General features: G+C 36.1%; 1 protein-coding gene across 2 annotated transcripts in view; it reads left to right on the top strand.

Annotated features, from left to right (window-relative positions):
* Positions 1-1280: 1280 nt before the first annotated feature.
* LOC131067679 (DNA polymerase epsilon subunit B) overlaps positions 1281-24407 on the top strand; it is an 84513-nt gene continuing 61386 nt past the window's right edge. For both annotated transcript variants that reach the window (XM_059209968.1, XM_059209967.1), the window contains exons 1-2: positions 1281-1620; positions 2639-2825. In XM_059209968.1, the coding sequence (XP_059065951.1) occupies positions 1458-1620; positions 2639-2825 (350 nt within the window). In that variant the 5' untranslated portion in view covers positions 1281-1457. The remainder of the gene's footprint in view (positions 1621-2638; positions 2826-24407) is intronic.

Raw genomic sequence — 24407 nt, 5'->3', positions numbered from 1 at the left:
TTGAGTTCAAAATTTGAATTAATCTAACATGTATTCAATCATCTGAATTTATAGTTGCAATTTCCATATGAATTCTACAATGTCATTCATTAATTATGAATTATACTTTGTTTGATATCTGGTAGGGGAGCCTTCAATCATTATTGTTTGTTTAGGTACCTATAGTGAATGAAGTTGACTCATGTGGATGTGAGAAGAAGTATGAGAGAATATGCATTTGACAACCCATCAAGTCAATGAGAGCTTGATTTTATAGCAGATTAGGAACCAATATCTGTGCATAAAGATGTGCAAATTATATAAATTGTTTTGAGTTTTGCACCCTATGCAAGTGGGTGGTTATTGTAAACATAAAAGATTTAAAGAAATTATAAAAGTGGGTATTATGGAGTAACTTGCCCTATATTTGAAATGCACTTACATGTGTAATTGGCAACATTCATTGGTCAACTACACATTCACAAGTGAACTTATATTAGTGCAGGTGAAAATTTTTACTAGACTTTATAAAGATTCATACGAGTATAATGCAAAAGTTATCTTGGATTAGGTGGGCAATGGATGAATGATTATTCGAACGTGGGGGACAATTAAGACCTTTCCCTTGAACTAAAAATGGAAAATTTCCAACAAAGAATATATGTATAATAAAATTGACATTAAGTTTTGGATTAATTAAAAAATAAATAAGAATCATTGTCACAAATATTAATATTTATAAATTTAAGTCTTCATATGACAAGAACTATAATTTTTTTAGCAAATTTAAGTCTTCATATGACAAGAACTATAATTTTTTTAGCAAATTTAAGTCTTCATATCAGACCAAAAGATATAATGATGATTAATAAGAATATTATATGTATTTCAAAATTATATTGTAAAATTACAAATTAAATTATATCTTTGATTCTCATCATTATTTATATATTCTACAAAATAAAAACAAATTTACAGAATAATATTTATATTTTAAAAATAAAATTCTAATACATCACATTTTTAAAATTAATTTATATAAAAATTAATAAGTAAAAATAATATATCTTATAATGTACAAATTGAATTGTACTACTCTACATATTAGCTTAAATAATTTTTTATGGAAAAGTATTATACCCCCTCCATTCAAATGCAGGATAATAAGAATAATCGATTACGTCATCTAAATTAATCACTTTTATTTGAGCATTTATTTAATTAACCTAAATGATCTAGGAAAATGTGATTACTCATGTAACAAAACTTATACTTTTTTTTAGGAAGCGCCCTTCATAGAACCACAGCCTAAGCGTCTATTAACCATATATATAAAGTCTTTAACTTTCCCGCCACTTTCTTTTCATCCCGTCAAATTCCGAAGGAAGCCCGAGATTTGAGCGGAGGAAAGCATCTGGAGACAGACGAGCGAGGAACTGAAGAAAGACCAGCGAGGAAAACAGAAAAGAAAAGGGAGAATGGGGTCTCAAACCCTTAAAAATGTCCAGAAAAAGTTCAAGCTGAGAGGGTTGGCTCTCACCATAGAAGCTCTCAGGGCCGTGGTGAACTTCATCAATGAATTCACCGACGCAGAGGATGAAGCTCTCGAGCTTGTTATGGACGAAATCGACAGAGTTTCCCGTATGCATTTCTTTTCTCATACCCTGTATTTTAGCTTTTCCGAATATCATCATTAGATTCTTAGATTGTTTCATTGAATATGGTCAGCAACATAATACGTCTCAGATTCTCCAAAGAACTGTGTGCAATGTCGTAAACACATACTATTAAAATACATGACAAAATACACAGCAGCAAGAAGCACTGGCTGGAGTCGAAGGGGTTGTGATGTAATAGCAAAATGGTGCATTTGTATACAGAATGGTTCATTTGGTGCATTTGCATATAGGGTGGTTCACGTTCAAATCTGGCCTTAATCATAAGGCAAGCCACAATTTGACGGGCATGGGCTTAAGTTCAAGGCCACAGATCGCAATAAGGGTACCTACAAGCTGACGGACATGAAATGACACACGGGCTTGTGTTTTTTAATCCCTAGAACCTTTCTGTGCCCAACTACTAGTGATGCTTTCAATTATGCTTAACACACACAAAAGAAGAAGAAAAATAAGTGCGCTGCTTGGGTACCATATGCATCCCTTGAAAGTGCAAGCACGGTACAATGTTGTGTGCAATGCCCCGCTGGGCGTGTTGGATTCGGTGTTTTATTAAATTTTAACACTTTATCACATTGGACTTGACGTTGGGGCTCCACTAGAAGGGCTCATTTACTTTTTACAGAATATATAATACCCAATCACGTCTCATGGGGTTTGAGCCTGGGGCCCCATTGAGAATGCACACTTATTTTAGACCCAATTTTAACACATTATCATTACTCACGGGGTTTGAACTTGGGGTTCAATTGGGAATGTGTATTTGCTTTTTGATACTATACTTTATCATGTTTCATGAGGTTTAACCTAGGGCTTCACTGTGAATAGTCATTGTTTAAAACTTTTACCACTTGAGTTCATCAGATTCAAAATTCCTTTACATTGCTATTTATTGGTAGTAAATTGTTATTTTTTGTAGGGAAGGGATTGTTGTTTTGTTTACAGGACTTTAAATATCTTTTTGTTTGTTGTTTTTCTTTCAGTGCAAGCACCTGTTTTGGACAAGAAATGTGTGGAGGGAATTATCAATTTACTCGCTGGGACTAATGCAGAAAATGATTACACTGCAGGCGCATCCATAACTGCCTACAATCAGTGTGGCCTTCGTATCATTGATGTTTTCCTCGTCTCTAAGTTTTGCTATGATCCTATTCGGAAAATGTTTTATGAGTAAGATTTTTTTATCTTTACTTGGATATAACCCCTTTTGCCAAGCATTCCATGACCTTTGCAAGTCTATTATTTATAGTCATCCCTATTCTTTTGCTGGTATTGCTGCGTAAGGTATGCTTTGAGTAGGACATGTAAACATGGATGCTGAAATGTTCACCACAACAGTTACACCACAACCTCACTCAACCCACATCACCTTTCCCCTCATCCTTTAAGTTTTTCTAAATTCATATGAATCGATTATTTATATTCGTCCCTTTTTTAAAATTTAGCAGGATTAGATGTATGCTTGAACCAAGATACTTGAACATAGATCACCCTGGAATGTATGATGTTACAGGGTGATTTATTGTCACAGAAGATTTCAACACAGGGCACACTCTTAGGACTGTCCTCAATTAACATTACATAACAATCCCTTGCACTATTTATGCTCACCTTTCGAATCACGATTTTGAGCTTAATTGATTGCTCTTATTTCAATGAAAGTTTTATATGCCCCATATCTCTTGGATGAGATTTCTGTCTGCCTTGCCACTTTTGGTGGCATGCCATTAGGTTGAACCACATTCTTGTGTGTAGTAACTATGGGCCACATGTTTAAGATGGTAGAACCATGTCATGCATTGAATGTATCCATTTAAGTTAGGTCATATTCAAATGGGAGTAAACCTCATATTATTTACATTACAACTTAGCTGTACGTGCATTACAATTATGGGCAATCTGGGTTTGAATCTAGTGATTGCTCTTATGAGTGCCCCCATTATTATTAGATCATTTCCCACTTATTCCACTAAAATTTTCTCAGGGTTGCTTTGGTTCAAATTCCATGATTTGAATTTCTTAGCTGTCAGTTTGCTGGATTTACAAGATTATCATTTGTGCTGCTAATTCTTTCAATTCTTTAGGGTTTTGGGTGCAGAATACAATGAGGATAGTAAATTTGTGTTTTTATGGCAGGTCTGTAACAAGGTTATCTCACTAGCTCAATTTCCAAAACCTGATTCCTTGCTAATCAATTAATTACAGGTCTGAATTCTTCATTTTATTCCCCTGATTGTTTTTACTTAGTTAATATTGGATGAGGTTATAGGGTGCCTTTTCTGTCAAGGCCATATGAAGTTATCTTGAAAACCATTCTCACGTGTAGCAAGCTCAAAAATTCTTAAGATTTTAGATCTGGGTTACACAAGAAGGCACCTACTTAACCGGGTTCAGGGTAAAGTGTATCCAAATTGATTACATTTCAATCTATCTACATTTGTTGGGGTTATGTCTGTCCTGTTGGGCCAAGAGGGATTTGAACCTAAGATAAATGCTAACAAGTGTCCCATCGCCATTATACCACACTTCTTGGACTTATGCTCTTTTCTAAGTGTTTTTCATATATAAAATTGTATAAAAACCTAAAATGACTATAGTTAAATGTAATGAAAGACAATTTGAATGTAAGCTTGTTGCTCAATCAGGACAGTAAGAACTTAGCAATAAAGAGAAAATATGAAGTAGGTGGCAACTCAAATCTTCCACATGTACTTCTCTCAACTCTATATGCCTCCTAAAGGTGTACAACTTTCTCCTACCATTATACAATTGAATATGGCATCACCCAACCTCTCTAACACTTGTAGTTTTAATCATTGACATCGTGCTTCCATCATACTTGCGCTTGGGAGTATCCTTTTATGGACTACTTTATCCTTTTATCCAGTATCAATTGGAATGATGCTATTTGAGTTTGTTATAGGTCTTCTTTCTAGGACAAACTTGGGAGGCATAATATGCTATAGTTGTCTCACAATTATGAGGTGCAAGATGTGTTTGTTTTAATTTTTAACGGATAATAGTCTCCCTTTTAGGATGCCTTGGGTTCCAAAATGTTAATGCTTTCTAAGTGGCAGAAGCTTTTCCCACTTGTCCTCGGTGTACCATTTTGCTTGCTTGGGTGTTTGTCATTTGGTCCCAATCCATCTGGATTCTTGTGGTTCTCATTTGGCTACTTTCACCCTCTTTTGTAGAATTATATCTTCCTCTAAGTCCCCATGTGCATCCATCTCCAGGTCTCCAATGAAAGGCAAATGAGAATATGCTTAATTTTTGTGTTATAATTAAATATTATATTACATCATAATAAGCTATTTGCAACAACAACAGTTCATATTATAATTGTTAAATAGGTAGGTGGTTGAAATGTTGATTAAACCAATAAGCAACATTTCAATGTCTATATTGTCTCTCATTCAACAATACAAATTGCTCATTGCCTTTTCTTGAATTCAGTATGGTATCAAAGCATTGATGATATTGTCTTGTGAAGAGCAAAGGAGAGAATGCTTGTATCTTTAGTTGCATACTTTACTTGATCAGTTGTTATCAAATAGAAGTCATCCATAGATATTGAGGCGCTCTTCTTGCTTGTGATGTTGAATAGATGATTGAGCATCAACTTCAAATATAGGCCTATGTTGCAACAGTCGACATTGGCAATAGAGATAGATAGGTACATAGTAATGGATACAGTGCTCTTTAAACTCTTAATCCAACAAACACAACTTCCACACTTGAGCCATTCTTGGAAGTTGTTGTCTCACTCCTCCAATATCTTCTTCATTGGTGATCCTCTATATATAAACACATACAGGTCAGCCATTGTGCCATTTTGAGATGTTGTCTTCTAAATATTTAATGCCATGTGGAAGAAAGGCAAGGTGGGAGTTTGCATTTTCATGTTGATAATTGCAATTTTCTAAACCTTTCAAAGAATTTGAGATTAGTGCCCAATACAAAACATGAATGCATAAAGAAAAGTAATTGTGAGCAAATATAGGTTAAGTTGTAAAAATAAGGTGCAAAGTGACAATTTTTTCCTTTTTGCATTCTTTTGCCTCATTTAACTAGAAAGCAGTTAATAAATCAGAATTCCCTTTTTCTGATTAAAAAAAGGGGGAAATTGGAAGCTTAGATCTTGGTAAAAAAGGGGGAAATCGAAAGTCTATTTTTTTGGGTTTAAAAGGGGGAAATACATTTAATTTCATGTATAGTTCAAACTAGTATTAGAAAAGACAACTATATTAGAATTGAAATTATATAAAGATTTTTTTTTTATATAATAGGACAATTTCCTCTTTTTAGAGCATTTTTGACTATCAAATAAAATCAAATAAACCATTTTTTTGTTGTCATTTAACAAAGTTAGCAATGTTTAGTATAAATGGTGCCTCTAATTCACATTTATAGGTAAAGCTGTGACAAATTATCGTATCTAATTTCTAATAAAGCTATAACATCATTTGCCATCAGCCATATAATTTGTTGGGGAGAAACAAGGGTCATTTTTTTTTTCATTTTTCATTTCATTTCCTATTCCTTTGTGCATGGTAGTTAGGCTATAAAAGCGAGAGTAGTTCTCACAAAGTATACTGGAACCTTGTCTTTCCACAATAGAGTGACCTTGTGTCAGGATGCCATTGTCTTCATAGATCCCATTTACGTATTGTCGAGTTGCTATGTACTATCTTGCTCTTATGTGCCTTAAGGTCTCTTTTCCATGTACTATCTCACTCTTATGTGCCTTAAGGTCTCTTTCACATGCCATCAAGTATATAGAAAGGATCAACTTCTTCCATGTATTGATGGATATATTGGAAGGGTGGGAATAGCTAGAGGCTTGGAATACAGGTTGGGAAAGTATGTAGAAAGGGAAACCTAATAGGAGAGATAAATAACCATCATAGACAATAGAAATGGCTTCAAATGCTTCTAGATTGCCAACTTTTGAGAGGTGATAACTACTCTACATGGAAAACTAAGGTCAAACACGATTGGAGTTTGAAGACTTGTGGGGATATTGTAATCAACACTATTACAATGCTTGTAGTAAATGCAATTGAGTAAAGAAGATTTAATGTATCACTTTGTTTGGAGTTATTGATGAGGGCCAACCTCATATTGGAATTGCCAAAAGTGTGAGACACTTGGGACAAATTGAAAATGATATATGAAGCAAATAATCAAGATCTAATTCTTCATCTCTAGAGTAAGTTGTTTTGTTTGAGAACATAAAGTGGTCAAAAAATTGAAGCAATTCTTCAGGAGAGTAGTGGAATTGTGGTAATCAATCCAAGCATTAGGGGAAAACATTGTAATGCCTCTCTTGTACCAATTGTCTTAAGAGAGTTGCCCTCTTCTTTTTGAGTGTTTGTCGCTTGTTTGAAAGTGGCTAGCAAAAATGCCATATTGGAAGAGTTGGTGAATTTGTTTCAATAGAATGAAACAATTCAATATGAGACCACAAACTCCATAGACACTCATACACTTGGATTGCAACAATGAGGAAAGAAACTTGAATGTTAGAGTGGTGTGCCCAAACCAAAACAATATAGTTGGTTTGCAAAAAAAAGTGCCGCATTTGTGGTAAGATATTGCATACACCCCAAGAATGCTGTTACAACTTCGCTTACAGAGAGCTAAGGCAGCAAAAGCCACACCAGAAAACCCAAGGGGACAAGAAGAAGAAGATTCACAAATAACAAGGAAATGCTGCTTCTACATAAGATTCTAATGAAGAGGACTTCCTATATGTTGTAGAAACATCCACATCTTCTTCAATGCCACTAAAATGGTATGTTGATTTAGGTGCTTTCATCCATATGATAGTTGAAAAAGAGGGATTCATCACCTTGACTAATTCTACTTCATATGGACAAGTCTCATTGGGAAATGATAATGCTTATGAAGTTTAGGTCATTGATGACATTTCACTATACTAAAAAATTGCACATGTCAACTTATGTTCTTTACTCTATAGGTCTCACTAAGAACCTCTTGTTAATAGGTTAGATACATGAGCACAACTTGAAATCTTGTTTGGTCAACAAGATGGTGAGAAACTACATCTCATTTGAGACAAGTCTTACAATCAAGCAATTGTTGCCCATGCCTCAAGGTTTGGAAAAATGTTTCAACTTGTTAATGTTTCACATGAAGATAACACCCTCACAATATTGGCACAATTATCTACAACACTATGGTATAAATAATTTGGTTATCTTAATGTTGGCTATCATGTTGCTTTGAATAGACATGACATGGTGCAAGGATTTAGCCTTGTTAAGAAAACAAAAGATCTTACTCCAGCTATCTTGTTAAGAAATATTGGGCGTCCTTGCTTGTTGCAAATAAGTGAGCTCATGGTTCTTTGTATTTGGCGCATATTGATATGTTTGGATTAATGACATTAGGTCATAATCATGCTCAATGCTTTCACCTATTTGTGGGTTCACTAGGAAGATGCGAGCATATTGCTTGACTAGCACACATCAAGTATTTGCAATGTTAAAATAAGTCAGAGCCTTTGCTGAAAGGTCATTTGGTAGTCCTCCCAAGACAATTTGCTTATTATGCCGAGAGGCATCTACAATGACATCAAAATGTCCGTAAACAAAATCCATTTGTAAAACAATTTGACACGCAAATGACGGGTAAATGCATGAAATATGTCATGTTTCAGCTTTTGTGGAGGTGTTATTTTATTACTCCAAATAAAATAGAACCCTCACCACTTGTCTCCAGCTGGATTCACAGCTTTTTGCATGCAGGACATTTATTTTACAGATGATTCTCTTCTATTATAAGATATCTCTTGGCATATTTTACATATATTTTTTAAATATAGGTAATACTAGTATTAATCCTTGCATACACACCTCAATAGAATGGTGTTGTATAGACATAAATTCTCCACCATAGAAATGGTGTGAAGTATAAAAGGATGCAGATTTGGTTCCTTCATTTTCAGTAGAAGTGGTTAATACGTATGAGTATTTGTTGAATAGGGCACTCACGAAGGTGCTAGATGGCATCACTTTTGAAGAAGCTTGCACAAGAAAAAGGCTCTTAATTTCACATCTCAAGGTGTTCAGGTTTACAACACATTCTCAAGGTGCAAATGAACAAGTTGGCTAATAAGTTCTCAAAGTGTATCTTTCTTAGATACAAGTCAAAGTCAAAGGGTTATCAGTTCATGGATTCAACTCCAAAGAAGTTACACTTCAACAAAGATGTTTTTGATAATGAGAATGTTTGTAGCAAACCTATTGAAACATCAATTGTTTTGAAACAAGGACGAAAAATATATGAGGGTGAAGAACATGAAATTGAGGATGTTTTGAAATGAAGAAGAAAGTGGTGAAAATTTGTTTTGGAAAGAGAAACCTTTATCCTCGTGCTCATTTGTTGTGCACAAGATACCCAAGTGGTATTACACCATCATGAAGGACATAGATTCAGATGTATTTTTTCATATGTTTCCTATAAGGGCAAATACTTGCAACAAGGCTTGTGAGGAAGAAAATTTGGCTCTCATGTGCATGGTGATACGGAAAACAAAACCAAAATTTGTAAAGTGGTCTCTTGAGTTAGTCTCAGAAAGATGACATGGATGCCGCATTGATTAAAAACAACACTTGGAAACTTGTTGATCTTCCACTAGGGAAGAAAGCTATTGGATGCAAATGGGTGTTTAAGATAAAATACAAATTAGATGGAAGTATTGTCAAGTAGAAGGCCCAACTTATGGCTAAGGGCTATGCACAAAAAGAAGGCATTGACTATGAGAAAATAGTTGCTCCCATTGCACAAATCAAGATCATCACTGGTTTTTGCAATGACAACTTAGTTTGGTTGGCAAGTTCATCAAATGGATGTTAAGAGTGATTTTTTGAATGGATATCTCAAGGAAGAGGTTTTTATGATTCAATGTAAGGGATACATTACACCTAGTAAGAGAGTAAACTCTGTCGACTTGCAAAAGATCTCCAAGATTTGAAATAGGCTTCCAAATCATCTATATCAAGATTTTGTCACTAGGAATCCATATGAACTTGACCTTTATCTCAAAGACCAAGCGAGGAGGATTGTGACATTGGTAGTTGAAACAAAAAAGAATGATCACAAGCAATCATTTGACATGACATATCTTGGGCTTTTGCATATTATCTTGGACTTGAAATGTGGCAAAAGAAAAATCATATATTTTTACCTTAGGTGAAATATGCCAAGATAATGCTTGAGAAATTCAAGATGGTAAGATTGTAAGCCAATGTCAACAACAAAGGAGACAAACTTACAACTATCAAATAATAATCTATCACCTTAAGTGAATACAACTCTTCATCACTGGTTGATTTCAAGTCTCATCTACTTGACGTACACTAGGCCAAATATTGGCTATGCTATAAGGATATTTTTAATGCTTCATGTGGGAACTCAAGGCATGACACAAGAAAGCAGTGAAGTGACCGTTGAGATATGTTCATAGTATAGTGGAACATAGCCTGTAATATAATTAGAGTGGTAAATCTGTTTTGACAGAATACATGGAAGTGTACTATGTATGTTCCTTGGATGAAAAAAAATTCACTTTTGGATTTTGTACTCTTTTTGGGGCTTGGTCCAATATCATTGGGGAGTAAGCAACAAACCATTATTGCTCACTTAGAGAAGTAGAATATTGCTTTGTAGGTTGAGTTGTTTACAAAGTGATATGGTTGTCATATTTTGATAGGGATGAACACACTTGAAATACAACCTATAATTCTGTTTTGTGACAATTAGGGTGTCTTAAAACCTGTTTGGAATCTAGTATTTCATGAGCGTACAAAACACATTGAGGTTGGGGGCAATTTCATTCGAGAACATGTTCAACAACAAAATATTCAGCTCTAGCATTGTTCAACTCAAGAGCAATGTGATGACATTTTTACCAAATCAGTTGCAGCAGTGAAGTTTGAAAACTTTCAAAACTTCTTGACTTGTACTCTTGAGAAAATGATGTAATAAGTGGGCAACTATTAGAATAGAATACTATATTACATCATAATATACTATTAACAATAACAATAGTTAATATCATTGTTGTTAAAAAATTAGGTGGCTAAATGGTCAATTAAACCAATAACTGACATAATAATGTACATAGTACTTCTCATTCAATAATTCAAATTGCTCATTTTTTGTCCTGATTTCAATAGTTTGAAGCCATGGAAAGATAACAGTTCACAAGAGTGTGACTATGATAGCTCTTTATGCTACGAACCAAGGTTCAGAGTAACTAGACTCATTCACTTATAATAGAACCTATTTTATTCATGCCTATATTGTGGTTGTTTTATTCTGTCTTTGGCCAACTGAATTACACGGCACTATTGTTATGTGAAAACAAAATATTTTCATATAATTTCATCTACTTTCTTCTTCATGTAACTCCAGTTCTAGCCCTCACTCAAAATACTTGAAAAAAAAGGAATTTTATCATGAAAGACGATCAAAGGCACCCATTTGAGTTTTATCCAATTCTAGCATGTGTTAGTATTACATTGACTCAGAAACAAAGATATCTACCGAGTTCAAAGTTAGATTCACAATCTTCTTGCCACAGTTCATGCTTGTTATTTGATTAGTCTTTGACCTCATAATCCTGCAGCAAGAGATACAATATTAGTATTATCTATACCAATTTTTAAACTATACAGTGTACATGCCAAGCAGACAAATTCTGTATTTTGATCAAAGTTAGTAAGAAACTGAACTTAAATGAGTTATATTACACTGATGAACAAATGTTTCTCATGGATTTAAATCCTTCTAAGGAATTAACACTTTCATGGAAACAGAACAAGTCAATGCCTCAAAGAGAGGGCATCACACATTAATACTGTAAATAATGCCTTTGAAACCTGCAATAATTTGTTATGTCGAAAATATTAAAAAAGCTGAAATGTTTTTCTTTTACATGGCATATACTATTACAGAAGAATTTAAGATTATCTAGTCAAGGAGGTCTTGATACAACATTGCCTATGCCACAAGTTCATTAGCATTACCAATGACTGTTTCCAAAATAGGTACTTGCATTTTCTTATTAACAGCAGGTTTGTACTGTTAGTATCACATATTTTTTAATGTCACCTATTGGGGTATGCCTGATTTTTGCCCAAAAATAACAATTCCAACAATATAATTTGTTTACAAATAGCATTCTATAACTAAATGTAATGCCCCCTACTAGGAGACTGCCTGTTTCCCAGTAATTAACATACATCATTATACATCATTATGCCTTAAACTAGATTATTAATACTAAGGAACAATTAATATTCATAATACAAGTGCTAATTACCATATTTAGACCCCAATCCTTACTCCTTTCCTAACCATCAACCCTAATAGAGGATGGGGAATTACTTGTTAGGGCACTAGGAAACCTTCTCCAGAAATAGGCCCAAGGGTTTTAGGAACACCTGTCCATACCACCTCTTGGGGCTTACCTATTTTGGGATGGAATTACTCCGCCTTTCCCTTAACAAAACCAACCTACCCTCATGAGGGGCAATATAGAATGACTAATTAGGTCCTTAATATGCTAATCTCTCTGGCACTATGATTATATAAGCAAATTAATGAAATTAATCATAATTTCATATAAATCTGATTTCCCTATTATTAGCAAATACAAATCTTATTGACATTATTTCTGTTCTGTTCCTCATCCATGGACTGATATGTCTTATTTTATGCCTAATACATTCATTCTTTTAATGCCACAGAAAATTGTGAAGTTTTATAAATAAGACAATTTTCTGTATATATACTTATTTATGAATATCTGATCTTATTTGATTTTTGTCCTTCCTTCAGTTAATCGCTGGATATGTTTTCCAATCTGGATTGCCCCTTCTTCCTTGAATGCTGATCTGGTTTTATATACCCCTCAACAGGAAGTGAAAGGTTGTGTCTTTAACCATGGTCACCACCTTCCCAAGTATGGTGTCTCTTCAAACTACCCGATGCCTCTTCCTTAGAAATAAGTACTGTTTTATGTTTCTCCTTAAGCAAATCATTGACTAATCAAACAGTCAATGTTAATTAATATATTAATGTTTATTGATGTAAATGAACTAACTATTCGCTGCCTTTTGTTAACCTTTATTACTATCTTTGTAACATCTTAATCGCTACCTTAATATTAATCACAATCGTTGTTTTTACTTCACTCCTGCTGCCCATTGATAATTCTTACTTATGGTTGGGCCATGACACCATGTATCCCTTCTAATTTTTTTGTCTTTTAGTATATTTTGTCTTCTAGTGTATTTTGTTTTCTAGTGTCCTTTGTCTTCTAGTGTATTTCAAATTTCAGGGTCATTACAGTCCGCCTTGCCCAAGATTGCTTGTTCTCAAACAATTAAAAATTGGGATGAGCACAGAGGGAGTGGTCAAGATGACTCCACTCTGATATTATCACATGTTGCAGATTTGAACTAAGGCATATCTGTTTTTACCTTTTAAGTTGAAAGTGAGTTATGACCAATAGTTGGAAATTTGGGGGTTTAATTTAAGACAAGTTTTCTCTCATCAATTGAAATCGTAAGAATTGCATTGGTTGGTCCTATGGATATGGATATCTTTTCGAGACAAAGTAAGGACGAACTTCCCATATATTGAGAAGAGGATTAGAAGCATGATACACATCTATGACCTCAATTGCAATGTTCTTTCCACAATAAATTCATATCTCTTTTGGTTTACCAAAAATAGAGATTTTATGATGATAGGGATATGTATATAGTAATTATAGACACTCATGGAGTAGTCAAACACATCAAGTATAAACCAAACATGGAGCATACACATAAAAACATGAAGCATACACATGGATATATGCAAACACGGAGCATACACACAAATACACGTATTGTTAGATTCCTTCTCATTGACTAGAATGATTCATTGATTCATCTTTACCCTACAGGATGGTAGGATCAAAGCTTTGATACCATTTGTAATGACCCCTACTAGGAGGCTGCGTGTTTCCCAGTAATTAACATACATCATTATGCCTTAGATTAGATTATTAGTACTAAGGAACAATTAATATTCATAATACAGGTGATAATTACCATATTTTAGCCCCCATCCTTACTCCTTTCATAATCATCAACTCTAATAGAGGATGGGTAATTACTTGTTAGGGCGCTGTTGTGACGTTTTCACACATCGCCCCATTGCAAATGGGGACCCATGCTTTTTTGCTTTTTAGGGTTTGTTCTTTAGGTTTTTTTAGGGTTTTGTTAGTTAGCCTTTGCATTTTGAGTGTCGCTCAGGAGATCAATAGGGTAGCAAGTCCGGCTTGAGTGAGGTCCTGATCCTGAAATTTGGCTAAGTCTGGAATGTCCTGATCCTGAAATTTGACTAAGTCTGGAAACTGAAAAACCTCAAAAAACTAGATTTTGCAATATAACTCCTGGAGGTCTGAAACCACTCTCAAACATCCTGAAAGTATATATGGAATATAACTTAAAGTATAAGAATACTTAAATGTTATATTCCATAAAAGTTATCCTGATAGAGAGTTCGAAAAGTCAAATTTCGCTCCTGTCCTTCACTGAGGATCCAGAGCGAATTTCGCTCCTGTCCCTCCCAGGAGGACCAAGGCGAAGCGCTCCTGTCCCTCAGCAAGGGACTAGAGCGATAATACTTATTTGAGCCATTCCTGACCTTGTTTGGACGAATTGAGACATCAAAGGCATGGTGAAGGGCAAAATGAGCATGATAGAGCATCCAGACTTGATCAAGAGCAATGAAATGATGAAGTTTTTGCCTAGAAGGTCAAATTCGCTCCTGTCCCTCACTGAAGGACCAGAGCGATTTTCTTTATATGCACAATTTTAGACTTTTTTTGGACATTAACTTTTATTCATAGCTTGAGGCAGGATGATATCTTCCCTAGCAAAGACATTTCATGGTGAAAATTGTAACGATTTGGCCTAGAGAGCAAATTTCGCTCCTGTCCCTCAGTGAAGGACCGGAGCTTAAAGTCTGACATTGCTTTGTCCTCGCAGGATTTTAACAACTTGATGATTTGAAGAAGTCCAAAGAGATGCATTTTACCAAATGAATATAACTTGAAGTGCCGTCATGAAGAAAAATGAACCAAAATGCAAAAATCGCTCCTGTCCCTCAGTCAGGGACCAGGGCGAAGTCTATTGTAGCTCCCGTCCCTCTCCCAGGGACCAGAGCGAAATTCTTCATAGGGTATGCACTGGGCGAAGATCAAGCAAGTTTTTGGTTTGAAGGCAAGAAAAGATGTGACTTGAACTCGTTGAAGACAAATTGAAGATTATGAAACATCAACAAGGGACCCAAATGCCCAAGTTCGCTCCTGTCCCTCAGGCAGGGACCAGAGCGATTTTTGTCTTCAATGATTTCTTGCCAAGTTATAATGGATTCCAAGGCATGGATGAGTGGAAAGGTACATTACGAATCCGTCGAAGATAAATTTTGAAGGTGACAAGGTGAGATGAAGCCCACAAGAGCAAGATCGCTCTTGTCCCTCTCCAAGGGACCAGGGCGATGTAATGAGTATGTTGCCTTTTCTTCAAGTTCAAGACACTCCAAGTACCGGATACATGGTGGCAAGGACGTTTCGAAGCATCTCCATCAAGCACAAAGCATCAAAAGTCGCTAACATTGAAAGATTTGTACCAAGACACTTAATTCGCTCCTGTCCCTCAGGCAGGGACCAGAGCGAAATTCTCATAAATGCCAATTTTTCAAAAGTTAAACAAGCATCAAGCGACCAAGGAGGATCAAGGGACTTCATTTTACGCGTTGAAAGTAATTGCAAGTTGAAGAAGGCAAGCATGAACCCAGGACCTTGAAGTTCGCTCCTGTCCCTCTCCAAGGGACCAGAGCGATATCTATTATATTTGCCAAATCTTTCCAAAATGACGTTAAGTCAAGGTTTTGCAAGGTCGCACAGGGTCAAAGGTATCTTTTGAAGATGATATACAAAGGTTCCAAACGACAAAATGCTATCAATCAAGCCAAGGAACTTATATCGCTCCTATCCTTTGGACAAGGACCAAAGCGATTTTCATTAAAACACTCATGCTCCTTCAAAATCAAGACAATGCAAAGATAGGCAAGATCGAGGACGCCATTTGGAAGACTCTGAATAAGAAACAAAGATTGAAAGTTTGCAAATTTGAGCCAGGACACCAGGATCGCTCCTGTCCCTCTCCAAGGGACCAGGGCGATATTTGCTAAAGCACTTGTTGTCATTCGAAGATTATGTCAAAACCAAGTTGCAAAGGGATTGAAACGTCTTTTGAAAGGTGATGAACGAGGAGTTAAAGTCAAGAACGAAGAATTTCAAGCTAGAAGACAAGGATCACTCCTGTCCCTCTCCAAGGGACCAAGGCGATAACCTTCCAAACATCAAATACGCCTTGTAGAAGTCAAGTGAGACAAGCGTGGAGTAAAGAAACAATGTTATTATTCACCTTATGATGAAAATTGGAGATTAAATATGCAAGATCTAAGTGAAAACATCTAGATCGCTCCTGTCCCTCTCCAAGGGACCAGGGCGATAGTAGTCATAAAAGGCATTTATTCACACAAGCAAGACACTTTAGCTCGAAATCCCTAGCGAAAATGCCAAGTTCAACGTGGAGATAAAGACTTTGAACGTCAAAATTGCAAGAATCAAGACAAGTTAATGGATCGCTCCTGTCCCTCAGTCAGGGACCAGGGCGATGAGGTTTGTAATTTTCCACTCTCCAAATTTTGGCGCTCAAACACATTTTTGAATTTATTTAAATGCTAGGAAAATCGATATTTAATTAAAAGCATTTAAATAGCGCATGGTATTCATTAATTAATTGTTTTTTTTGCCTTGTAAAGGAAAATCGAATTTATTAAATAAAAACGTTGGCAAATAATTAATTAATCAATTTAAAAATTAAATATAGCGCTTGGTATTTATTTGTTTTATTGAGGTCGGCCTTTATTATTGATTTAAAAATCGTTTTAAATTGCCTTATTAATTACCAAGTCGGCCTTAAGGTGAATATGAGGTGAGCGCTATAAAGGGAGGTGTTTATTTCATTTTCAAATCATCATTTTATCCTCTTTCATATGCGATTTTGGAGAAGACAAGGTGCGAAATTATCATCAAAGAGGAGTGCGTGTTTGTTTCAAGTAAGGCGAATTTGTTATCTTCAAGACATTGGAGACTCCTCCCCCAAGGTGGCGAATTGCTAAAGTGGACGTTCATTTGGAGAGAGATCACGTTGAAGCCATCAAATTTTGATTTGTGCCTAGGCGATTTCCTTTGTTTTGCATTTTAGAGTTAAACTCTCAAGTAAGGTATGACAAGATCCCTTGTTTTAATTTCGAATTTTGATCGTCATAGCCTTAAATTTTGAAATTTTGAATTCTAATAGCTCAATCGTCGTTTAGGAAATGATAACTCAAGGACTTATTATGAAGTTTCCTAAATTTAATCTCTAATCTAGTTATTCATTGCAAAATCATGTTGCTAATTTTGAAATGTTGTGTAGGCATCAAATGGAGATCTCATCAAGGAAAATCAAGCCGGATCAAGGACGGTCTTTGCCGGGACGATCAAGCCAGGACAGGGGCGACCTCTTTCAATCCAGCGTTCCAGGGCGAGGTACATCATCATCCTACACATCAAGGACACATGGAGTTAGGACAAGGGCTCGTTGAAGAAGCAAATAATTTTAGAAGAGTTAATCAAAGATAACTTCTCAACGCTACCAAATTGAGTATCAACCAAGTGTCAGACGAGATGGCATCCTAGTCATCACGTCTCCAATCAGTGAGGTCCACCTCAGCATGTCCAGATTCAATGTACTTAACTCATGGAAGGTGGCACAAACTCCGATGTACCTACCCCGGCTATCCATTGGTCGATTTTTCTAGAGGGGACATGTGTCCAAGCAATACAATTTTATCATTGGTTAAGCATTAAATGTTATGTAATGGTTGTAACAAACCCTAATTAGGGTTTTCATTGTTGAATCTTGGCCATTGATCTCGAATTGATCTAAGCCGTCGAATTGTATTGAGGGCACTATATAAGCCCTGACATTTCATTTTGTAAAGGCTAATTAGAAATTAGCAATAAATTAGAGAGAGTTGTAAGTAATAGAAAGTAGTTAGTAGATAGAGAGTAGTTAGAAATTGATAGAATAGTAATTAGAGTAGAATAGGAGGACAAGGCAAGAAATTGTTGCCATTGATTGTAAACAAACTCCATTTTCATTGAAGTAATGGTGAAGTGTGTCGTTTCTTGCAATTTGCATGCTTTCTTGTTGAGTCTTCAATCGTAGATGGTAGATGATTAGATGAATGGAGGAAATGCGATTGATTAATGGTGGAATTCGTATATCCATACTACTAGCAGTTTGTTGATTGCAGACTTGCCTTGTGTAGTCAACTGGAATCATTCAGCTTAAGCTCAATTTCAATTTGTCGCTTCTTCATTGATATGCATCAACTTGATGGTGTCTATGCCTGCGGTGATGATTTGAACATCATAAAGCTTCCCTTAGAAGATCGCACTAGCCTTGTGGAGATGGTCCATTGATGTCAAAACAAGACCTAGTTAGAGTTTCATCAAAAATCAAATCATTGCTCCTACATTCTTAGTATTAGGATTAGATCTTCTCTTCGCCCTCATCCTTTTTCCATTTTTTCAAATCTAAGCCAGTAAGAGCCTGTGTTCCAGCAAAGCAGATCGGAAGTTCGATCATCAGATGTAAGTCCCCTTGTGATTCCAGCAAATCACATCATACCACTGGAGTTTATCCACACGTAGAGACCCTACTAACCAGAACATTGGAGTCATCCTAACTGATCCTTCATGCGAATCTTCAGCAGTTAGAGACTTTATTCAAGAGAGGATAAGATGCCTTTAGGTATTTTATTCTGTGTATGATGGTGTACAAAATACATGTCAACAGGCGCTAGGAAGCCTTCTCCACAAATATGCCCAAGGGTTTCAGGAATACCTGTCCATACCACCTCTTGGGGCTCACCTATTTTGGGATGGAATTACTCCGCCTTTGCCTTAACAAAACCAACCCACCCTCATAAGGGGCAATATAGAATGGCTAAGGATTAGGTCCTTAATATGCTAATCTCTCTGGTATTATGATTATATAAGTAAATTAATGAAATTAAGCCTAATTGTCTTATAAATCTGATTTCCCTATTATTAACAAATATAAATCTTATTGACATTATTTTTGTTCTGTTCCTCATCCATGGACTGATACATCTTATTTTATGTCAAATACATTCATTCTTTCAATGCCACAGAAAATTGTGAAGTCTTTTAAATAAGACAATTTTCTGTATGTATACTTATTTATGAATATCTGATCTTATTTGATTTTTATCCTTCCTTCAGTTAATCGCTGGATATATTTTCCAATCTGGATTGCCTATGTTTTTTAAGTATTGTTTTTCTGTGATCTTCAAAGATAAAGTTAAAGATTAGGATCCAGCAGAATCTGATGCCAACTTGGGATATAAGTCCCATGTCATGCCCCTGCCCTTTATGACAGATCGCTGCTTTAACAAATGAATTTATTCCCCTTTGTACCCTCACGTCAATCACTCCAATAATACCTTGACTAATGAAAGGAGTGGGAATGGCTATCAAAGGATTGCAATATTGATACAACTGGTATTAACAACAAAACGTCCCTTACACCAAGCTCAGTCTCTCACAACATGAGCCGAAAACTGACTCCCATGGCATTGGTACCACAGTGGCAAGTATTAAGATTACTGAATGAAATCAATAAAGTTTCCAACATGTGCCTCATCGATTCTAAGTTGGTCCCCAGCATTAACCTACCGAAAACCCATAGTTTAAGATTTGCAACAAATCGCTGCTGGAAGATTTAATCATGCGCTTGCACCCCAAATATTCATGCTTTTAATATAGTATTATAATCAAGAGATATTCCCAGATTGAGCGCTTATATTCCAGCATTTGTATTTAGTTGAGAACAAACAATTATAGTCAAGGGCAGCTGTTAGTCTAGAAGAGGCATGGATTAAGGCTAAGAATTAGTTAGAATGATTAACAATATTTCTGAGGAAGTGGTTAGTCATGAATGGGCATACGAATTGATAAGGGGACACTTCTCTTTCCAAAGGTTACCACTGTGAGAAAAGTCATAACCCTACACACCCAATAGGAAAGCAGAAAGGAACAACAGCAACCGATCAAGTGAAGGGCATTGAAGAAGCAATTATCAAGCATTCGATCTGAGAAAAGTTTACAGAACAAAGAAAACATATATTAAGCAACACCATTTATAATTATCTAACAGTGTGGTATGAAGTATAATGCATAATGATTTGGCTGATATATTATTGCTCTCTCATCTGATAAGATGTAGATTAATGCATAAATAACATATTAATACTGTTATATCTATTTCTATGTATATTACCATTCTTGCTATGATTCTGCATAATAGAATGGTTATGAAGATTCCCTTAAATTTATGTCATATTCCCATGTAGACAGCAGGCAATGATTAGAAACATTAAACAATACATGTACATAAATATATATATATTCAATACATAAATTATTTTTACCACTTAAAATACATTTTATCTTAACTAGTAATGAAAGGATGCGTCCATTCCCAAGCCACCTCCGGAATAGACACCACGTTTCAAAGGGAATCGCGTGGTTTCAAAGAGGTATAAAACCGCACCCCAAGGAAACACAAGAGAGGGAGTGACAAGGAGAGAAGGACAAGGAGAAAGCATCCAACAGGTAACTTCGTTACTCAGTAATAATATTTATTTCAGTTTTCATAATTTATGATGCCTAGACAACCATGAGGATTGCCCGGGGAATGCATCAGTCAGCAGACGATGTAAAAGGGCTAGTCGCTGGTTCTTCCCAGCGATGAAGAACCAGCGCCTAGTAAGCATTCCTTCCCATCACCAGTAGGCTGGTCCCCAGGCCAATCCGCTTAAATGTCGAAATGTTGAAGTATGTTTTGTGCCAGTTGTATTAAATCTATTTCCATTCCTCATATAACAGTAATTAATATAATTTAACTAGTGACCCAGATTAATTGCTAAATCGGTTCCATGCCTAAAAATGTCTTACCAAATGAACTAAGCACATCTATAATGTACAAAAGGGTAAAATAAACTTAATCTTCACGCTAGATAGGTAACCTGCAATATCAGGTTTAGAATGCTGCATTAAAATACACTTTAGTGATAGACAAAAGAATAAAAATAATTCATTCATTCTCAGACACAACTAATATGTAGAGAAAAGGAATACCAATTAATGATAGTCATCTTTTTGCAACTAAGCATAAATATAATGAATTAGTCCCTACAAATTTATATATAATGGATAAATGTTAACCAAGTAATATAGTTATGAATCTATGTTTTATGTATGCATTTGTTATCTTCCTGATATTCTCTGTTTGTTAGTACATTCAAGATAATGAGTGCAAGCCAGAGGTATGTTGGGCCCATCCTCAGGTGGCCCTATTAGCCCTAAGAGACGGGATGGGTTTGGATGGGTAGCCCAGCCAACTTGGAAAATCCTCAAAATCTAGAATGGGTTGTGTATGTATTTTGTGCTGCAATAATTATGCCACCGATCTAATATTACTGCTGACATAAAATAAAATATCTAAATGTTGCAGGAAACCGTAATTTCCTTTTGTGGCCCTAAATCCAACCTTTGGTGGATAGATCAGGCCCTAATTATCAGAAAGGCAAGGCAGGTACAGCAAAGGTTCATTACAATTTCTCATCCAATTGGTCATCCCATTTTGGAGGGGAGACATGGTACATATGAAGTATTGCAAGTAGCTAGGAAGCCACGCTGGTAGAGACACCCCAAGTGGGGCTGGGAGACGAGAATGGAGGTTGTCATTCCGTGCTCCTGGGCTGGGTGGAACGGCTCAAGGTGCTTTGTATGGTCTCCCAATTGATGCTCCCTCAACTGATGCTCCCTAATGATGATGAATTGGTTGGATAGAACTTCAAAGGAAATTCCATATGTACATCTTGGATGTTACAATAGTAAATCTGAATTCTATTTATCTTGTGCATAGTTCCATGACTCGCTAGGACTCTTTGAGTCCTGGCAAGTCTCGAGCCGAGCGATCCTAGCCAAGTCTCAGAGATTCGGGACTCTCCAAGAACTCGCTCTAGGCAAGACTCACTAGAAAATAGGTTTTTGCCGAGTCTTGCTGAGTCCTGTCGAGTCCTGCCGAGTTTTCTGCTGAGTCCTGATTGCCTTGCTGAATCCGTGCCGAGTCCGAGTCTCGTTTCTATGGCCTTGTGATACTAATCTGGTTGTAGGCCCTACATCAGGATATCGAGATAACAATTTCTATTTCCAAGCATTATTGAAAACCTAATTGAAGAATTTTAGGGCTGATTAGGTAAAGTCCCAGTATGGGACATTGCATCACACCTTATCGAGTTTTTTAAGGGGATGTATTTTCCCATTTATCAATATCAAATATGGGCTATTGATTAATTTTTTATTTCCCAAAAAAGAAAAAGAATTTTTTTCTAGTGCTGCCATTTGGCAATAAAAAGTAATCAAAACCCACAGTAAAGCTCTTACATGCTGCTGCAGCATACTTTCAGAACCCTGTCTTCAGCAGACGTGAGGAATTTTAAATGTAAAATGGTAGTTGATCTTTTTTGGACAAGATTGCATATTTGTGTTTTCAAAATTCATTGCCATAGGCATTGAATTAGCAGTTGTATATATTTTCCATAGAATGTGCTATGTGTTTAGTAATATTAAAGTGCTTGTCAATTTTGCATAATGTATTCAACAAACTAGTAGTATTGTGCAATGTTTAGGAATTTAATTGATTTTTGACATTTGTGACTAGTTTTAGTCAGTAGTTGTGATTGGTGCACAATGGTCTCTGACAATTGTACAAGTGACATTCATATGGATAAAATATATATCCGATGATTGGATACTTGTTCAAGGAGCTCTCTTTGGTATTCTTACCAAGTGCATTGCTGAACATTCTGGGGAATTAACTATTTGACTTGATGTAAATAAATGCCAACTTTGTAATTTATTATGTGAGTTCTTTCACTACTGTTTATATTGTTAATCTATTGGTTTCTTTATTGTGGTAATCATATAATAGCTATTGAACTTTTTAAAAGTAAATAAATAAGTAACATTAATGAAATGATAGACATCATCACCTATTTGGATCCATTCTATGGTTTCACTTCCAACAACCAACCATAGTAGGGATTGGAAGAGAAAGCATGATAGGGTGCTGTTGTGACCATTTCACACATCGCCCCATCAGAATGGGGACCCCCTCTTTTTCTTAGGGTTTTGCTTTCCCTTAGTTAGTTTTTCTCTCTGCTTGCTTGGGTTTGAGTGAGTGAGTGGTTGCCTGGGCTGGCTAGATTAGGGCTATACTCTCCGAAGGCTCGTTTTAGGGTTTCCTTTTAGCTGAGTCTAGCCTAGTTTTGAGAGGTCATTAGTTGTTTGCTTGGAACCTTAAGTTTGCCTTAATGAAGTATTTCCTTTCAGGAGAATCAGGATGGTGAGATTGAAGAAGAGGGTGAATAGGTCTAAGGTCAGGGTAGGTCTAGTTTGATGGTTTTCTTGTTAGAGTCCTGTTTGCTTCCAGGTCTGAGTTGATTGAGCAGAGTCAGTGATCAGAAGGAGATTGAAGTGGTGATTTTAGAAATTGATGAGCAAAGGCACCTGATGATGATTGAAGGAGTTTTGGAAGAATATGACCAAGATTGTTGACTTTTGAGGCATAATTGAGAAAGTTGATACATTTTTGCCTTGAAGGAGAGTTTTTAGGCTTTGAAATGAAGAAAGCCAGTCTAGGAGGAGATTTTCGCTCCTGACCCTTCCAAAGGGTCCAGAGCGAAATTCTTGAAAGCTCTCATTTTTACTTGGCTAAAGGCAGGATCTTGATGGGGATGCGTGAAGAATGGTCTATGTTTGCCTCTTGAAGAGAATTGAAGTTCAAAAGGTCAAGGATCAAACCCAAAACATGATTTTCGCTCCTGACCCTTCCAAAGGGTCCAGAGCGAAAATCCTTGTTGCTTTCATTTTCTTCTCAGTTTTGGCTAAGTTTTGTTTTCTAAGGCATGTTTGAGGATGAATTGATATGTTTTTGCCTGATGATGGAGTTGATTGATTTTGAAGAACAAGATTTTAGGCCTAAAGGAAAATTTCGGTCCTGACCCTTCCAAAGGGTCCAGAGTGAAATTCATCATACACCTTGTTTGTTGCCTTGAATGGGTTAGAAGCCTTGTTCCTAATGTTGGAAAATGATTCAATCTTGCCTCTTGAAGTGGTTTGAAGTTTGAAAAGTGAGCAATCTAGCCTGGAATGAGATTTTCGCTCCTGACCCTTCCAAAGGGTCCAGAGCGAAAATCTTCTTGAAGCTCATTTTCTTTCCTTGTTTGACTAAATTTTGATTTGCAGGGTATCTTGGAAGGAAGGTGGGACATCCTTGTTGCCTTTGAAGGTTTGAAAGCATGTGAAAATGAAGGATTTTGGACCAAAAGGGAAATTTCGCTCCTGACACTTCCAAAGGGTCCAGAGCGAAATTCCAAAAGCTCTTATTTTTGCAATGAAGAAGGTTAAGTTTTTGATTTGTTATGACGTGGATGGAAGTGAAATAACTTGTC

This window comes from Cryptomeria japonica, chromosome 8 (assembly GCF_030272615.1).
Source record: "Cryptomeria japonica chromosome 8, Sugi_1.0, whole genome shotgun sequence".
In the NCBI taxonomy this organism is placed as follows: Eukaryota; Viridiplantae; Streptophyta; class Pinopsida; order Cupressales; family Cupressaceae; genus Cryptomeria; species Cryptomeria japonica.
This window is presented reverse-complemented; position numbering and strand designations above follow the sequence as displayed.